This window comes from Ochlerotatus camptorhynchus, unplaced genomic scaffold (genome assembly GCF_037179485.1).
Source record: "Ochlerotatus camptorhynchus isolate MF236.1 unplaced genomic scaffold, CSIRO-AGI_Acam_v1.1 ptg000324l, whole genome shotgun sequence".
In the NCBI taxonomy this organism is placed as follows: Eukaryota; Metazoa; Arthropoda; class Insecta; order Diptera; family Culicidae; genus Ochlerotatus; species Ochlerotatus camptorhynchus.
The window spans coordinates 5,092,913-5,105,823 of NW_027040812.1; the positions used below are offsets into that span (position 1 = coordinate 5,092,913).

General features: G+C 36.6%; 1 protein-coding gene across 1 annotated transcript; it reads left to right on the forward strand.

The window, feature by feature from the left end:
- The first annotated feature begins 917 nt into the window (after nt 1-917).
- LOC135708041 (alpha-tocopherol transfer protein-like) lies at nt 918-2,159 on the forward strand. Its single transcript, XM_065229980.1, has 3 exons — nt 918-1,300; nt 1,436-1,675; nt 1,736-2,159. Exons 1-3 carry the CDS (start codon nt 999-1,001, stop codon nt 2,118-2,120), a joined length of 927 nt encoding a protein of 308 aa, XP_065086052.1. The 5' UTR covers nt 918-998; the 3' UTR covers nt 2,121-2,159.
- The last annotated feature ends 10,752 nt before the right edge of the window (nt 2,160-12,911 follow it).

Below are 12,911 nucleotides of genomic sequence, written 5' to 3' on the forward strand. Positions count from 1 at the left end.
CCGGGAATAGCGACAGTCATGCTTCTGTTACTCTTGTTTAGATTGGAACCAATGTTTACTCCTCAGCATTATTCCTGAAAGTAGTCTAACTGAGAATTTCAGAAGAGACGTGAGTGTCGCTAGTATCCAATCTACGAAGTATATCATAACAACGCTAACGCTAACGCTAACGCTAAATAAAATACTCAAAATAGTTTAAAACATAATCTTCTAGACACAACATTAAAGCGAGCTCACCTACATCGATTCTATTATAAATATTCGCATTTACAAACTTGATGTTCCTAATGGACAAAAAAATATATAATTTCTTATCGCTGTTCTCATGTTACCCAAGATTTTCCGTAAAAGATCGTCCAAGCTAAGCCTCTGCCAGCCGCCTCAGTACTGACTGATACGAAAAAATCAAAAACATAAATTCTAGCGATATTGCCTTATCTTGTACAATCCATGCACTAAAGTGGTTCCATGGTAAAGTGAACATAAACACCAGTCAGATGAAAGCATTGTTATTTTGAACTAATAAAACGGTGGACGATGAAGGTGTGGTTGATAATTCGGGGTCCGGAAAAACTCCAAAATCACGATGAATATTTTATTTTAATTTGCTATTTGAGTTAAATTGTCAACCGTCACCGTCGGTATATCATCAATTCCCTCTGTAGTATTCAAGGTCATTGGACGTCGCTCAAAAACCACATTACATAGTCAACCTAATGTTACGGCTTCCAGATATTGCTACTTCTAATGAATCTCAATTCATGAACACACACATTGCTAAATTTAATAATGACTGATAAGATAACGCGGTTGATATCACAGTTCATGGTTTATTTTTGCTATCACATTTTTCTTATCACTGCACAATTTCAATAAATTCATAAAAATCGACGTTCTCGTTTGACAGGTTTTACAAATCGCTTACTTCTAAACGTCGGTGCACAGCGAGCGTGTGAGTTACTTTCGCTGAATAATCCACAAAATCATCCGTTGGAACAATGATCTCCCTAAGATCGATGGCCCCTGAGCTAGCCGAAAAGGCAAAGGCCGAAGTCAACGAAGTGCCAGCACGCATTCCGGAAGATCTGGCAACGCTAAGGGCGTGGCTTTCGAAGCAACCACATCTCAACCCTCGCACCGACGACCAGTTTCTGGTGAGTTTCCTCCGTGGGTGTAAGTACAGCTTGGAGAAAACCAAAGAAAAATTGGACAACTACTATACTGTGAAGTCAGCGATACCGGAGTTTTTTGAGAATCGTGATCCAACGAATGCAAAAATTCAGGAAAATGCAATGCTTGGGTAAGTAGTGTGTTTTGCAATGCTGTTCGCATCGCTGTGCTACAGAATGTGGGCTGTCTGGAATAGTATGCAAAATAGAATAACTTTGCTACAATCGACTCCATTTGACATCATTCTGTTTGATTTTACCCACAGTGTAAACCTTCCGCTTCCACACACAATGGGACCAGATGGACCACGAATTGTGCTGGTGCGAATGGGAGCGTATGACCCTAGCAAATATTCAATCGTAGACATAATGAAGGTGTGCTACATGATCACCGATCTGCTGTTACTAAATGACGACACATCCATCATTGCTGGTCACATGGTGCTTGTTGATCTCCGAGGACTTTCATTATCCGGATTGTCCCAATTCAGTCCGACGTTTATCAAGTAAGTTTGCTTATATCATCGTAAGGGTACCAAAATCGTAAATTTGTGTTTTCTTTTTAGAAAAATGACATCAGTCATTGAAGCGTTTCCGATCCGTACAAAAGGAATCCACTTTGTGAATCCATCTACCGGGTTCGACACTCTTTTTAAAATGTTCCATGGCTTTTTGAGTAAAAAAATTCAGGAACGTATTGCTGTACACGAAACATTTGAAGCGCTACACAAAGTAATTCCGAAGATGTACCTCCCGGAAGAGTACGGCGGTAGCGGAGGAAAGCTGGATACAATTATCACGGATTGTAAAGACAATTTGGTGGCGCATCGCCAAACCTTCCTCGAAGATGCCAAATACCGTAACGACGAAAGGAAACGACCGGGTAAACCGAAAACAGCTAGCACGCTGTTTGGCGTGGATGGTTCCTTCAGAAGCTTAGAATTTGATTGATGTTATCTTGTTATTTATGGCTAATTAGTTGAGTTGATTTTGGAGCGATTGTCTGTATTAATTGTTCACTGAAAAACAGATTATGTATTTTTATTGAAAAGAATGATAATGTCACTATGAGCTACAGTTTCAGTGTTTATGAGAAATTCACCTGGATTGATTTCCGCCACTAGATTCATATGCAGAATTCTTCACAAATGGGGCTGAGGAAAAGGTACCTTTGATTGCGAATGAAGATTTATCTGATCTTTAGTAGTAATAATGCTGGCTGCTAATGGTTTTTTTTATTATCGAAAATCAAGTATTAAGGAATCCAGAAAAAAATAAAACCAGATAAAACCCCATCCGCAAACAACGGTAAATCTCTGTAGTGCATCACTGGGTGGGGGAGAGGACCCATATTATGTGTACGTTTCTCTTTATCGAGATATTGTACATGTTCCAGTTGGTGGCGATTTGTCAGCCAATAGCATTTGTGGAATCGATTGTGGTCTGTATGGTGTTCCGTGATTTTTGGGGGCACTTCATCGGGGGCCTGTATCATAATGAATTCTACAAGAACTTGTAACTTGTAAATCAAATTTATTTCAAATGGGAATTAAAAGTGACAAGTCCTTGTAGATTGTTTCGAAGATGATGAGGCGGAGGAGTGACAAATCGTTACGGCAGATTGGTGAAGTGCGATAAAACATTGAATGTAATAGAATATGGTCAGGAAGGACCAGGGCTTGAAGAGGGAACGCATTCTGCCTGTGACTGCACGAACTTGTACATTTTCCGCATTCATCATTCGCAGTGATCGGCATTCACTGATCCAGATGAAAAAACAGTCGCACTGAATGGGATCTAAAAACAGTCAGATTTCCTTTCTACGCTGCATTGTGCTTTGTGCAGTTGCTTTGCAGATGCCGATTTTTAAATTCATTCCTTCTGCTTTTGTCAAGTTGATCGCCAACTGCGGGAGCTGTAAATTCAGACAGAATACCTATCGGCTACCGCACGGAAGCATTTCGCACACACATTATTTTCCTTTCCAGTGTGAAATAGCAGCGCTTGGAATATATACGTATGATACGATTCATCTCGATGATATCTTTTTTTATATATCGGCAGTCATATTAAGCGGGTTAAGCGTTGGAAAACAGCGATCCGCGACGCGGATTTCGCGTAAATGAAGGACTCCCGCACGATTAGGCAAACAATTAAACTTGTCAAATACCACACAATATGAGTATTTTTGGAACCGGTGTGACATGTAGATGCAGGAAATGGAAGTTTGACGCCATTTTGGAATCCAAGATGGCGACCTATTATGGCTATAAAACTGTGAAAACTCGTCAAACATTATGCAATATGGGTATTTCCGGAACTGGTGCGGAATGTAGATGCCAGAAATGTATGTTCGACGCCATTTTGGAATTCAAGATGGTGACTTCCGATATTCTAGAATACTATGAATACTAGATAAATACCATACAATATGGATATTTCCAGAACCGGTGCGGAATTTAGATGCCAGAAATGGGTGTTTGACGCCATTTTGGAATCCAAGATGGCGACTTCTGGTATGCTAGAACACTATAAATACTCATCAAAAACCTTACAATATGGATATTTCCGGAACCGGTGTGGAATGTAGATGCCAGAAATGGATGTTCGATGCCATTTTGAAATCCAAGATGGTAACCTCCGATATGCTAGAACACTATGAATACTCGTCAAATACCATACAATATGGATATTTTTCGAACCGGTGCAGAATGTAGATGCCAGAAATGGATCTTCGACGCCATTTTGGAATACAAGATATTGACTTCCGATGTACTAGAACACTATGAATCTGCAAATACCATACAACATGGATATTTCCGGAAACAGCGTAACTTGTAGAAGTCGGAAATGGATGTTTTAAACCATTTTAGAACTCAAGAAATCTATTAAAATATTAATATTTACGGAGCTAACGTGACTAAACTCGTCAAATGTCATACGATGATGATATATAAGAACTCGGCATGACATTAATAAGTCAAAAAATATACAAACATCTACTCTTCTTCTTCTTCGCATTTCAAGCTTATTGCTTATCGCATATTAGCTTATTTCGTGCTCTCAACTTAGTGTTCTAGATGCACTTCCACAGTTATTAATTGAGCGCTTCCGACCATTTTTGCAGTAGTATAATTGTGTGGCAAGTCCAATCATACTCTATGCCCAGGAAAGTCGAGAAATTTTCCAACCCGAATAATTCCTTGACCAGACCGGGAATCGAACCCAGCCACCTCCAGCATGATCTTGCTTTGTAGCTGCTCCTTATCGACTGAGCTAAGGGAGGCCCCAAACATCTACTCTACTACTTGTTGAACTCAAATAATAGAAGTAATGGAAGGGTGATGATTTAATGAACTTCAAGGCAACGTGCAATCATTTTTAACAAGCATAGAAATAAAAAAAAAACCTAAGTAGAGTAGACTTAGGTTTTTATGTCTCTGCTTGTTAAAAAATGATTGCACGTTGCCTTGAAGTTCATTAAATCATCACCATTCCATTACTTCTATTATTTGAGTTGGTTGGTTTATTTTGATAGTGAGCAAATCTTCTAGGGTGTTTTCACCCAAGGATGTGCGCTGATCTAAAATCGTTAACGCCAGAGCACTGAAAGCACGTTCCACTGATACTTGCATCGATGGAACGGCCTAAATTACAGCAGCTGCTTCAAAGAGATCCTTTTGCATGATTTTCTTCTGTACCCAGTACTCCCAAACGTTGACATGGTGTGGTTGTCGCAATCCAACATCCAACACACTTAACTGTTCTAGAAGCGTTTTGTTGGGGATACGTTTCGGGTCTCCGCTTGAACCTGCTAGACAGTCTCCAAACATGTCCGCTAAAAAACTGTCCAGTTCATCCTGTTGAACAGCTGGCTCAGTAAACGTGGCATGCTGAGTGCAAGGTCTGAAATCCGTGCGAATGTATTTATGATGAATTTCTAAAAGGTAGAAGTTAATAGGTTGACAATTTAATAAAAATAAAATTTATTAAACAATCCTATATGAAAAGGCACTATAGATTCATTCAAATACTCTCATTCTGATAAACAAAAATCATATTGATTCTTGAATGTTGATATTCAAAAACCAAACATTGTTCTTTCAAACCAACATATTATTTTTTAGCATCTAACACACCAACCACTTTGCTCGATGAATGCCGTTCATTGACTGTTTTTTCGGACATTCCCAACCCAAAACGAAAAAAGGAACCTGAATGAAATCAAAATGGGAATGAAACCAGAGCGAAAGGGAGCGACTGTACGGGAGAGGATTTTGAAGAAGAGAAAGTGGGAATGCTTTTTGGTATCTATTCGCTTTACTGTGCATCGGCATGTATGAATGCAAAGCGTAGTGTGGGGGTATTGAATGGTATACAAAGTACCGCACATAAGGGAGTGGTGAAATTGAATTCATACTGCTGCTGCCGTTCGCTAGAAAAAAGGAACGATCAGATGCCCTGGGAAGGACAAAATAAGGTTTTGATGTTTAATGCCATAGCTTCGTATATACTTTTCAAAAATTACATACACATAATAATAAATTTAATAATTAAAAAAAATAAACACGCGCAGTTTATTCCAAGTAAACAAAATCAAATCAAATGTGTCCCGACTGGTCCCACTTATTGTAAATGTCATTAAAATATTAGGGGATACATTTTAAGTAAATTTTATCAAATAACCACAGCACGACCTTCTCCAATTTGCATAAAACTTTGCATAATTGTTTGATGTTGGCAATCATTCATATTTATGCTAAAATTTGGCAATATTGAATCATGAAATTTTTATCAAAATGGATTTTTGAAATTTTTAATGAACCATAGTACAAAATCATCACTTCTAATTGAAATGACAACTGAAACAAACTTGTAGAAAAAATACAATGTTTTTTCTAGGGTATACACATGTTAATCTATCTAGCAGGACACTTTTCACAAAAGTTGATAAAATTATGTTTTTTTTTAATGTACCAACAGCGTACTAAAGCGTACCTTCAAGTATTTTGAACGTACTTTGCAAATTCCTTGTCTGAGGGTGTCCTGCTGAATAGACGGATGATTTTTTGAAAAGCTTCATTAAACCATTCAAAACATTAACCAATGTAATATACGAATAGCGTACCTTCCGAATCTGAGGTTCATTTTTTGAGGAACGATAATTTACCTTACTTACTTATATAATACAATTACCATTAGTAGAAAACGAATTCTACCCGATATAACAATCACTTTAGGAAACCAAATCGTAGAAAAGTGTGATAGTCAGGGATCTAGGTGTTATTTTGGACTCAAAACATACTTTCACAGATCATTAAAGCACAATTATGAACAGAACTAACAACATGCTTGGTTTCATAAAACGTTTCTGTTGTAACTTTCACGATCCGTATACGATAAAAAATAAAAACATTATACATTGCTTATGTAAGGTCGATATTAGAATATTGCAGCATAGTTTGGCCTCCTTTTTCAATCACACACGAAGAAAAAATTGAGTCCGTTCAAAAGCAGTTTCTATTGTATGCACTCCGCAAATTAGGTTGGACTGTATTTCCTCTGCCATCTTACACAGCTCGGTGTATGCTCAAAAATACCCAAACATTAAAAGAGCGTCGTGAATTTGCTATGATTTCATTTGTAAACGATTTCGTACCACATCGCATTGACTCAATAGAACTATTGTCATCCTTAAATGTATATACACCATCTAGGCATTTACGAAATAAAAATATATTTGCTACAAATCGTCATCGTACGAATTATGCCGAATTTGGACCCTTGAACCAAATGATGGACACATATAATAAGCCCTGCGATAACATTGACTTTACAATGACAAAAATTAAAGCTAGAAGTTAGTCCGCATCGTGCTCTCTTGCCGTGCGGATCTATTTGCTTTTTGCTTAAGGAAGTGTTACTACTACCTAAAGCTACAACAAATTTAAACAGCACTTTTCAGTGCTCAACCTGTAAAATTTCTACCTTGTTCAACTCTTATTCCTCTTCGATCCTTGTTTGGACCCTACCCGAGGTAATCCTTCTTGGATATCGATTTGGAAAATTCCTCTTCGATCCTGTAGTTTTCACTACAAATTGGACGTCGGGGTGAATGCCGTGTATTGGCTGAAACCTTGGACGGATTTAAATGTCTTCTCTTACTGAGAAGAAGCACAATTTTTTTACTTACGACACCAAAACTGAACGTGTGTTCAAGGTTGTCATGAAAGGACTGCCCAGTGGTGAATCCCTGGATCAGATCAAAGATGAACTGGCAAAATTACTTGGAGTTGTGCCACTCCAAGTAATCAAAATGAAAATGAAATCCCGTCCTGGCGATTCACGCAACGGGATTTCTAATGATTTTTATTTAGTTCACTTCAAGTCTAGTGAACTAAACAACCTTAAGGCCTTAGAAAAAGCTAGCCTTATGCTCCATGTCCGAGTGAAGTGAGAACACTTCAGGAAGACTGGAGGAAATTTCCAAAACCTCACCCAGTGCCTAACAATGTTCAGCGAGCTAATGGTGCTACCTATGCTGCTATTGCAGCGGGTAGAGATCAAAATACTAACCAACGTTCTAACGGAAATTTTGACAATTTTGACTTAGGAAGCATTACTGCCCCTAAAATGGATTTTTTACAGAATTCATTAATTGACATGATTTCTGATATGCTTAAATCTAACTCCATGTTTGATGCTATTCAAACTGGAGTAAAATTTGCTAATAATTCTGTCATGACTTTAAAATTCAGTAATGGATTTTAAAGCATTAAACATTTTAAATTGGAATGCTCGATCTCTTAAAGATAATGAAGACGAGCTATTTAACTTTTTGAGAGTTCATAACGTGCATATTGCCGTTATAACTGAAACGTTCCTTAAACCTGACCATAAGGTTAAGAAGGACGCAAATTACTTGATTTATAGAAATGATCGTCTTGATGGACCCTGTGGTGGCGTTGCCATCATTGTTCATAGACGAATCAAACATAAAATTCTTTCTTCATTTGAAATCAAAGTTTTTGAAACTTTGGAAGTTTCTGTTGAAACAAAATTTCGACAACTTACGTTTATAGCTGCCTATTTGCCATTCCAATGCGTAGGCCAGTAAAAGAATTTTCTCAAGGGTGACCTCCAGAAACTTACCCGTCATAGGTCTAAATTCTTTATTATTGGTGATTTTAATGCAAAACACCGCTCATGGAATAATGCTCAAAGCAATTCCAATGGTAATATTCTGTTTGATGATTGTTCTGCAGGTTATTACACTATTCAATATCCAAACAGTCCAACATGCTTTTCTTCTGCAAGAAATCCCTCAACTATTGATTTGGTCTTAACTGATTCATGTCAACTTTGTAGCCAATTGGTTACCCATGCTGACTTTGGTTCTGATCACCTTCCAGTAACTTTTGAAATATCCAAAGAAATAATTTGTAATCGCAACAGCTCTATTTTCAATTACCATAGAGCTGATTGGGAGCAATATAGAACATTCATGGAATATAACTTCGATCCAAACATTCCTTTGCAAACCAAAGATGAAATTAATTATGCTCTTGAATCTCTGACTACGTCAATAGTTGAAGCAAGAGCTGCCTCAGTACCAAAATGCGAGGTTAAATTTGATTCAATTATAATAGACGACGATCTTCAGCTCTTGATCCGTCTTAAAAATGTCCGTAGGAGACAATATCAAAGAACACGCGATCCTGCCATGAAAGTTATCTGGCGGGATTTACAAAAACAAATTAAAAAACGATTCTCTGCCCTGAGGAACAAAACTTTTGAAAATAATGTTTCTATAAAACAGCAAAAAAGGTTATCTTCCATTTAATTCCACTTAATTAATTTTGGTATCCATGACAGATACGTATTTGACTACAATGTGCAGTCTTCATCAGTGTCATTCCCACTAAAGATCTTATCAAAATCTAACCCCCTTAAGTACTCATCCCCTAGCATTCCGCTAACAACCCAATTTCATTACTTCATTATGATGGCTACCAAGCCTTTGGGGATTTTCCTTTTTAGAGAGTTTTATAGATTTTTCTCCTTTAGCTTACTTAAATCTTTGGTTTTTATTAGTTAGGTAGGTTCCGATTCAACACATTGTAGTTTCATTTTTATACCTATGATCTTGACTTTTTTTACCTAGGGGATGAGTACTTAAGGGGGTTAGATTTTGATAAGATCTTTAGTGGGAATGACACTGATGAAGACTGCACATTGTAGTCGAAATACGTATCTGTCATGAATACCAAAATGAATTAAGTGGAATTAAATGGAAGATAACCTTTTTTGCTGTTTTATTTAGCATTTCGCTAACAACCCAATTTCATTACTTCATAATGTTTCTAAATTAGACCCGAGTTCCAAACCCTTTTGGAAACTCACAAAAATTTTGAAAACACCTCAAAAACCTATTCCAGCGCTTAAAGAAGGTGGTAAAATTTAGATCACAAATTTGGAAAAAGCTCAGAAACTTGCTAAGCAATTCGAGAGTTCCCATAATTTCACTTTGGGTCTCACTAGTCCTATTGAGAATCAGGTTGCTCGGGATTTTCTGAATATTTTCTCTCGGGAAAATATTTTTGATGATTCCTGGGGGACTGATTTGGACGAAGTAAGGTCTATAACTAAAAAGTTTCAAAATATGAAAGCTCCAGGTGATGATGGAATATTCTATATCCTCATCAAAAAACTCCCAGAGAGTACCTTGTCTTTCTTGGTAAAATTATTTAACAGATGTTTCCATTTGGCATACTTTCCCGATAAATGGAAAAATGCAAAAGTTGTTCCAATTTTGAAGCCGGATAAAAATCCAGCTGAAGCTTCTAGCAACCGTCCAATAAGTTTGCTTTCTTCAATAAGTAAACTTTTTGAAAAGATAATTTTGAATAGAATGATGCTTCACATCAATAAGAACTCAATTTTTGGATTTCGCCATGGGCATTCAACTACTCATCAACTCTTAAGAGTTACCAATTTAATTCGTTCAAACAAATCTGAAGGCCACTCAACTGGAGTTGCTCTTCTAGACATAGAGCATTCGACAGTGTTTGGCATGAAGATTTGATTGCTAAATTAAAAAAGTTTAATTTTCCACTTTATATTATTAAATTAGTTCAGAATTATTTAACTGACAAAACTCTGCAGGTAAATTACCAAAATTCCAAATCCAATCGACTACCTGTTAGTGCAGGAGTTCCTCAGGGTAGCATTCTTGGGCCTATATTGTATAACATTTTCACTTCCTGATTTGCCTCAGGGTTGCCACAAATCTTTGTTCGCTGATGACACAGGCATTTCCCCTAAAGGAAGAAGTCTTCGTGTTATTTGCAGCAGACTGCAGAAAAGTTTAGATATTGTCTCTTCTTATTTACAAAAATGGAAGATTTCTCCCAACGCTTCCAAAACTTAACTTATAATATTTCCACATAAGCCTAGAGCTTCCTTTTTGAAACCTAGTAGTAGTCACATAGTCACTATGAACGGAGTTCCAATTTCCTGGTCAAACCAAGTGAAATATCTTGGATTAATACTTGACCAAAATTAACTTTTAAAGATCACATTGAGGGCATTCAAGCCAAATGTAACAAATATATAAAATGTTTGTATCCTCTTATAAACAGAAAATCCAAACTTTGCCTGACGAATAAACTTCTAATATTTAAACAAGTTTTTAAACCGGCCATGCTTTACGCTGTGCCAATATGGTCTTGTTGTTGCACTACCAGGAAAAAAGCACTTCAAAGGATTCAGAACAAAGTTCTGAAAATGATTTTGAAGTTGCCTCCCTGGTATAGTACTACTGAGGTACATAGAATTTCGAATGTTGAGACTTTAGAACAAATGTCCAACAAAATAATTAATAATTTCAGGCAAAAATCGTTGCAATCCTCAATTGCAACGATTAATTCCCTTTATACTTCGATAAGATTTAGTTTTTGATTTAAGTTTAAAGATTTCAATTGTTATACTGACATGCAGGTTTAAAAAACCTGTTTAAAATACTGAATTGCTAAGACAGGAACAATGTAAAAACACTTAGATATATATCATAACAATTAGAGCTGGTAAGTTACTGTAGTAACTGGAGCACCTAGGTTAAAATGAAATGTAACTTATTTTGAATTTGGAACAAATAAAGAGTTAAAAAAACGAACACGGTGATCCCACCCGATTTAGTTCCAAATCATTCAGATTATCCAGCTCCGTTACCGTTAAAATTTTATCCACCCATTTCAAAGAAACTCCTTTCGCCACGAGTTTCGTTTTCTCTTTTTCTATACGGCTCTCCTTTTGAAGTAGTGATGATCTGTGCTTCCAGCGGTGAAGATATTCTGCATTATGATTTGTTTTCATAACAAAACACACAGAAAAAATTTTACCTGACTTGAAATGACCGATCACAGCATCAACTCAGCATCACAGAAAGCTTACAAACAACAAAAGTTTTCTGACTTTTATGACTCAAGTACTTGCAATATACAGCTGTGGTTTATAAAACAACAACGCATGCCGATTTTCATGCAAAATGGTCAACATTGAAACGTTTGCCAAAGAACTACAAATATGTTCAATTTATCGATTACAAAATATTAAATTTTTGAAAGCCCTTGCCAGAAAGTGAGACACCAGGTAAAATTGTTCCTTGGTCACTTTTATATTGTTTAAAAGTCACTATTTGGTGGCTATTTTTGTTATTTTAGTCACTAAAGTCACTAAAGTCACAACTATTACATTACATAGCCACAACCAGCCCTGGAAATCTGACTTCGGATTTGGATTTCTCGGGAAATTTTAACTCGATTTGACCCAGAAAACATATTACTTAAGTCTATTGTAGGCTACTTTATGTCCAAAAACGTGATTTTAAAACAAGTATATTGAAATACCCTTGAATACCTACATCCAGCTAATGTCTTGTTCAGACTACCGAGTTATAACATGTTATAGCGCTATCTTGATGGTGGTTTCTGTGTTGCAATTAGTTGACAACCGTTATAACATGTTATAACTCTCCAGTCTGGACAGCGTTTAAGCATTCTGTTTACCCCATTAACCAACAAACATGGAAGAGTATATATAAGTATATATCTAAGTATACATAATCAATCTGTATCAATATTTTGTACATATGAGCAATAATAAATAAACTAATAAATTAAAAATTTAAAGCGATCTCACCAACTTTCGCTGTTTCTTCACCCTTCTGTCCAATATTCGTGCCTATTTGTGAACTCTTTGACCCTTTCTGCATCACTGCTAGTCGCTACTAGTTTCCTGTAAGTCTCCCATGTACTTTCTGATGTGTCCTAGTGTGAGTTCCTAGTTGCATCTTATAGAACCGTAACACCAATGCGCAAAATGGACAGTGTCTCCGGTTATTTCATTAACGAGCATCACTCCATTGTCGTATCGTATGTGCTCCATTTTGCAGCTCTTCTTTCACTTTTGCTTTGTTGACTCCATTGTACCGGAAAACATATAGAAATATACAATATTAGCAATCATGTGATATAACCACTATGGGATGGCCGTTCAGAATTGTTCAACGGATGTGAAATGAGGGAACATTAAAATTTAACACGATTTAAAGTATTTCAATGCAACATTACATTTGTTCACATTTTTCAATATGTTATCCTAACTAATTTCTGAAAGAATTTACATGTGTTTTATTCAATTAGTATCAATGTTCCGTCATATCTTATCGTTCAGGCTCTTTGG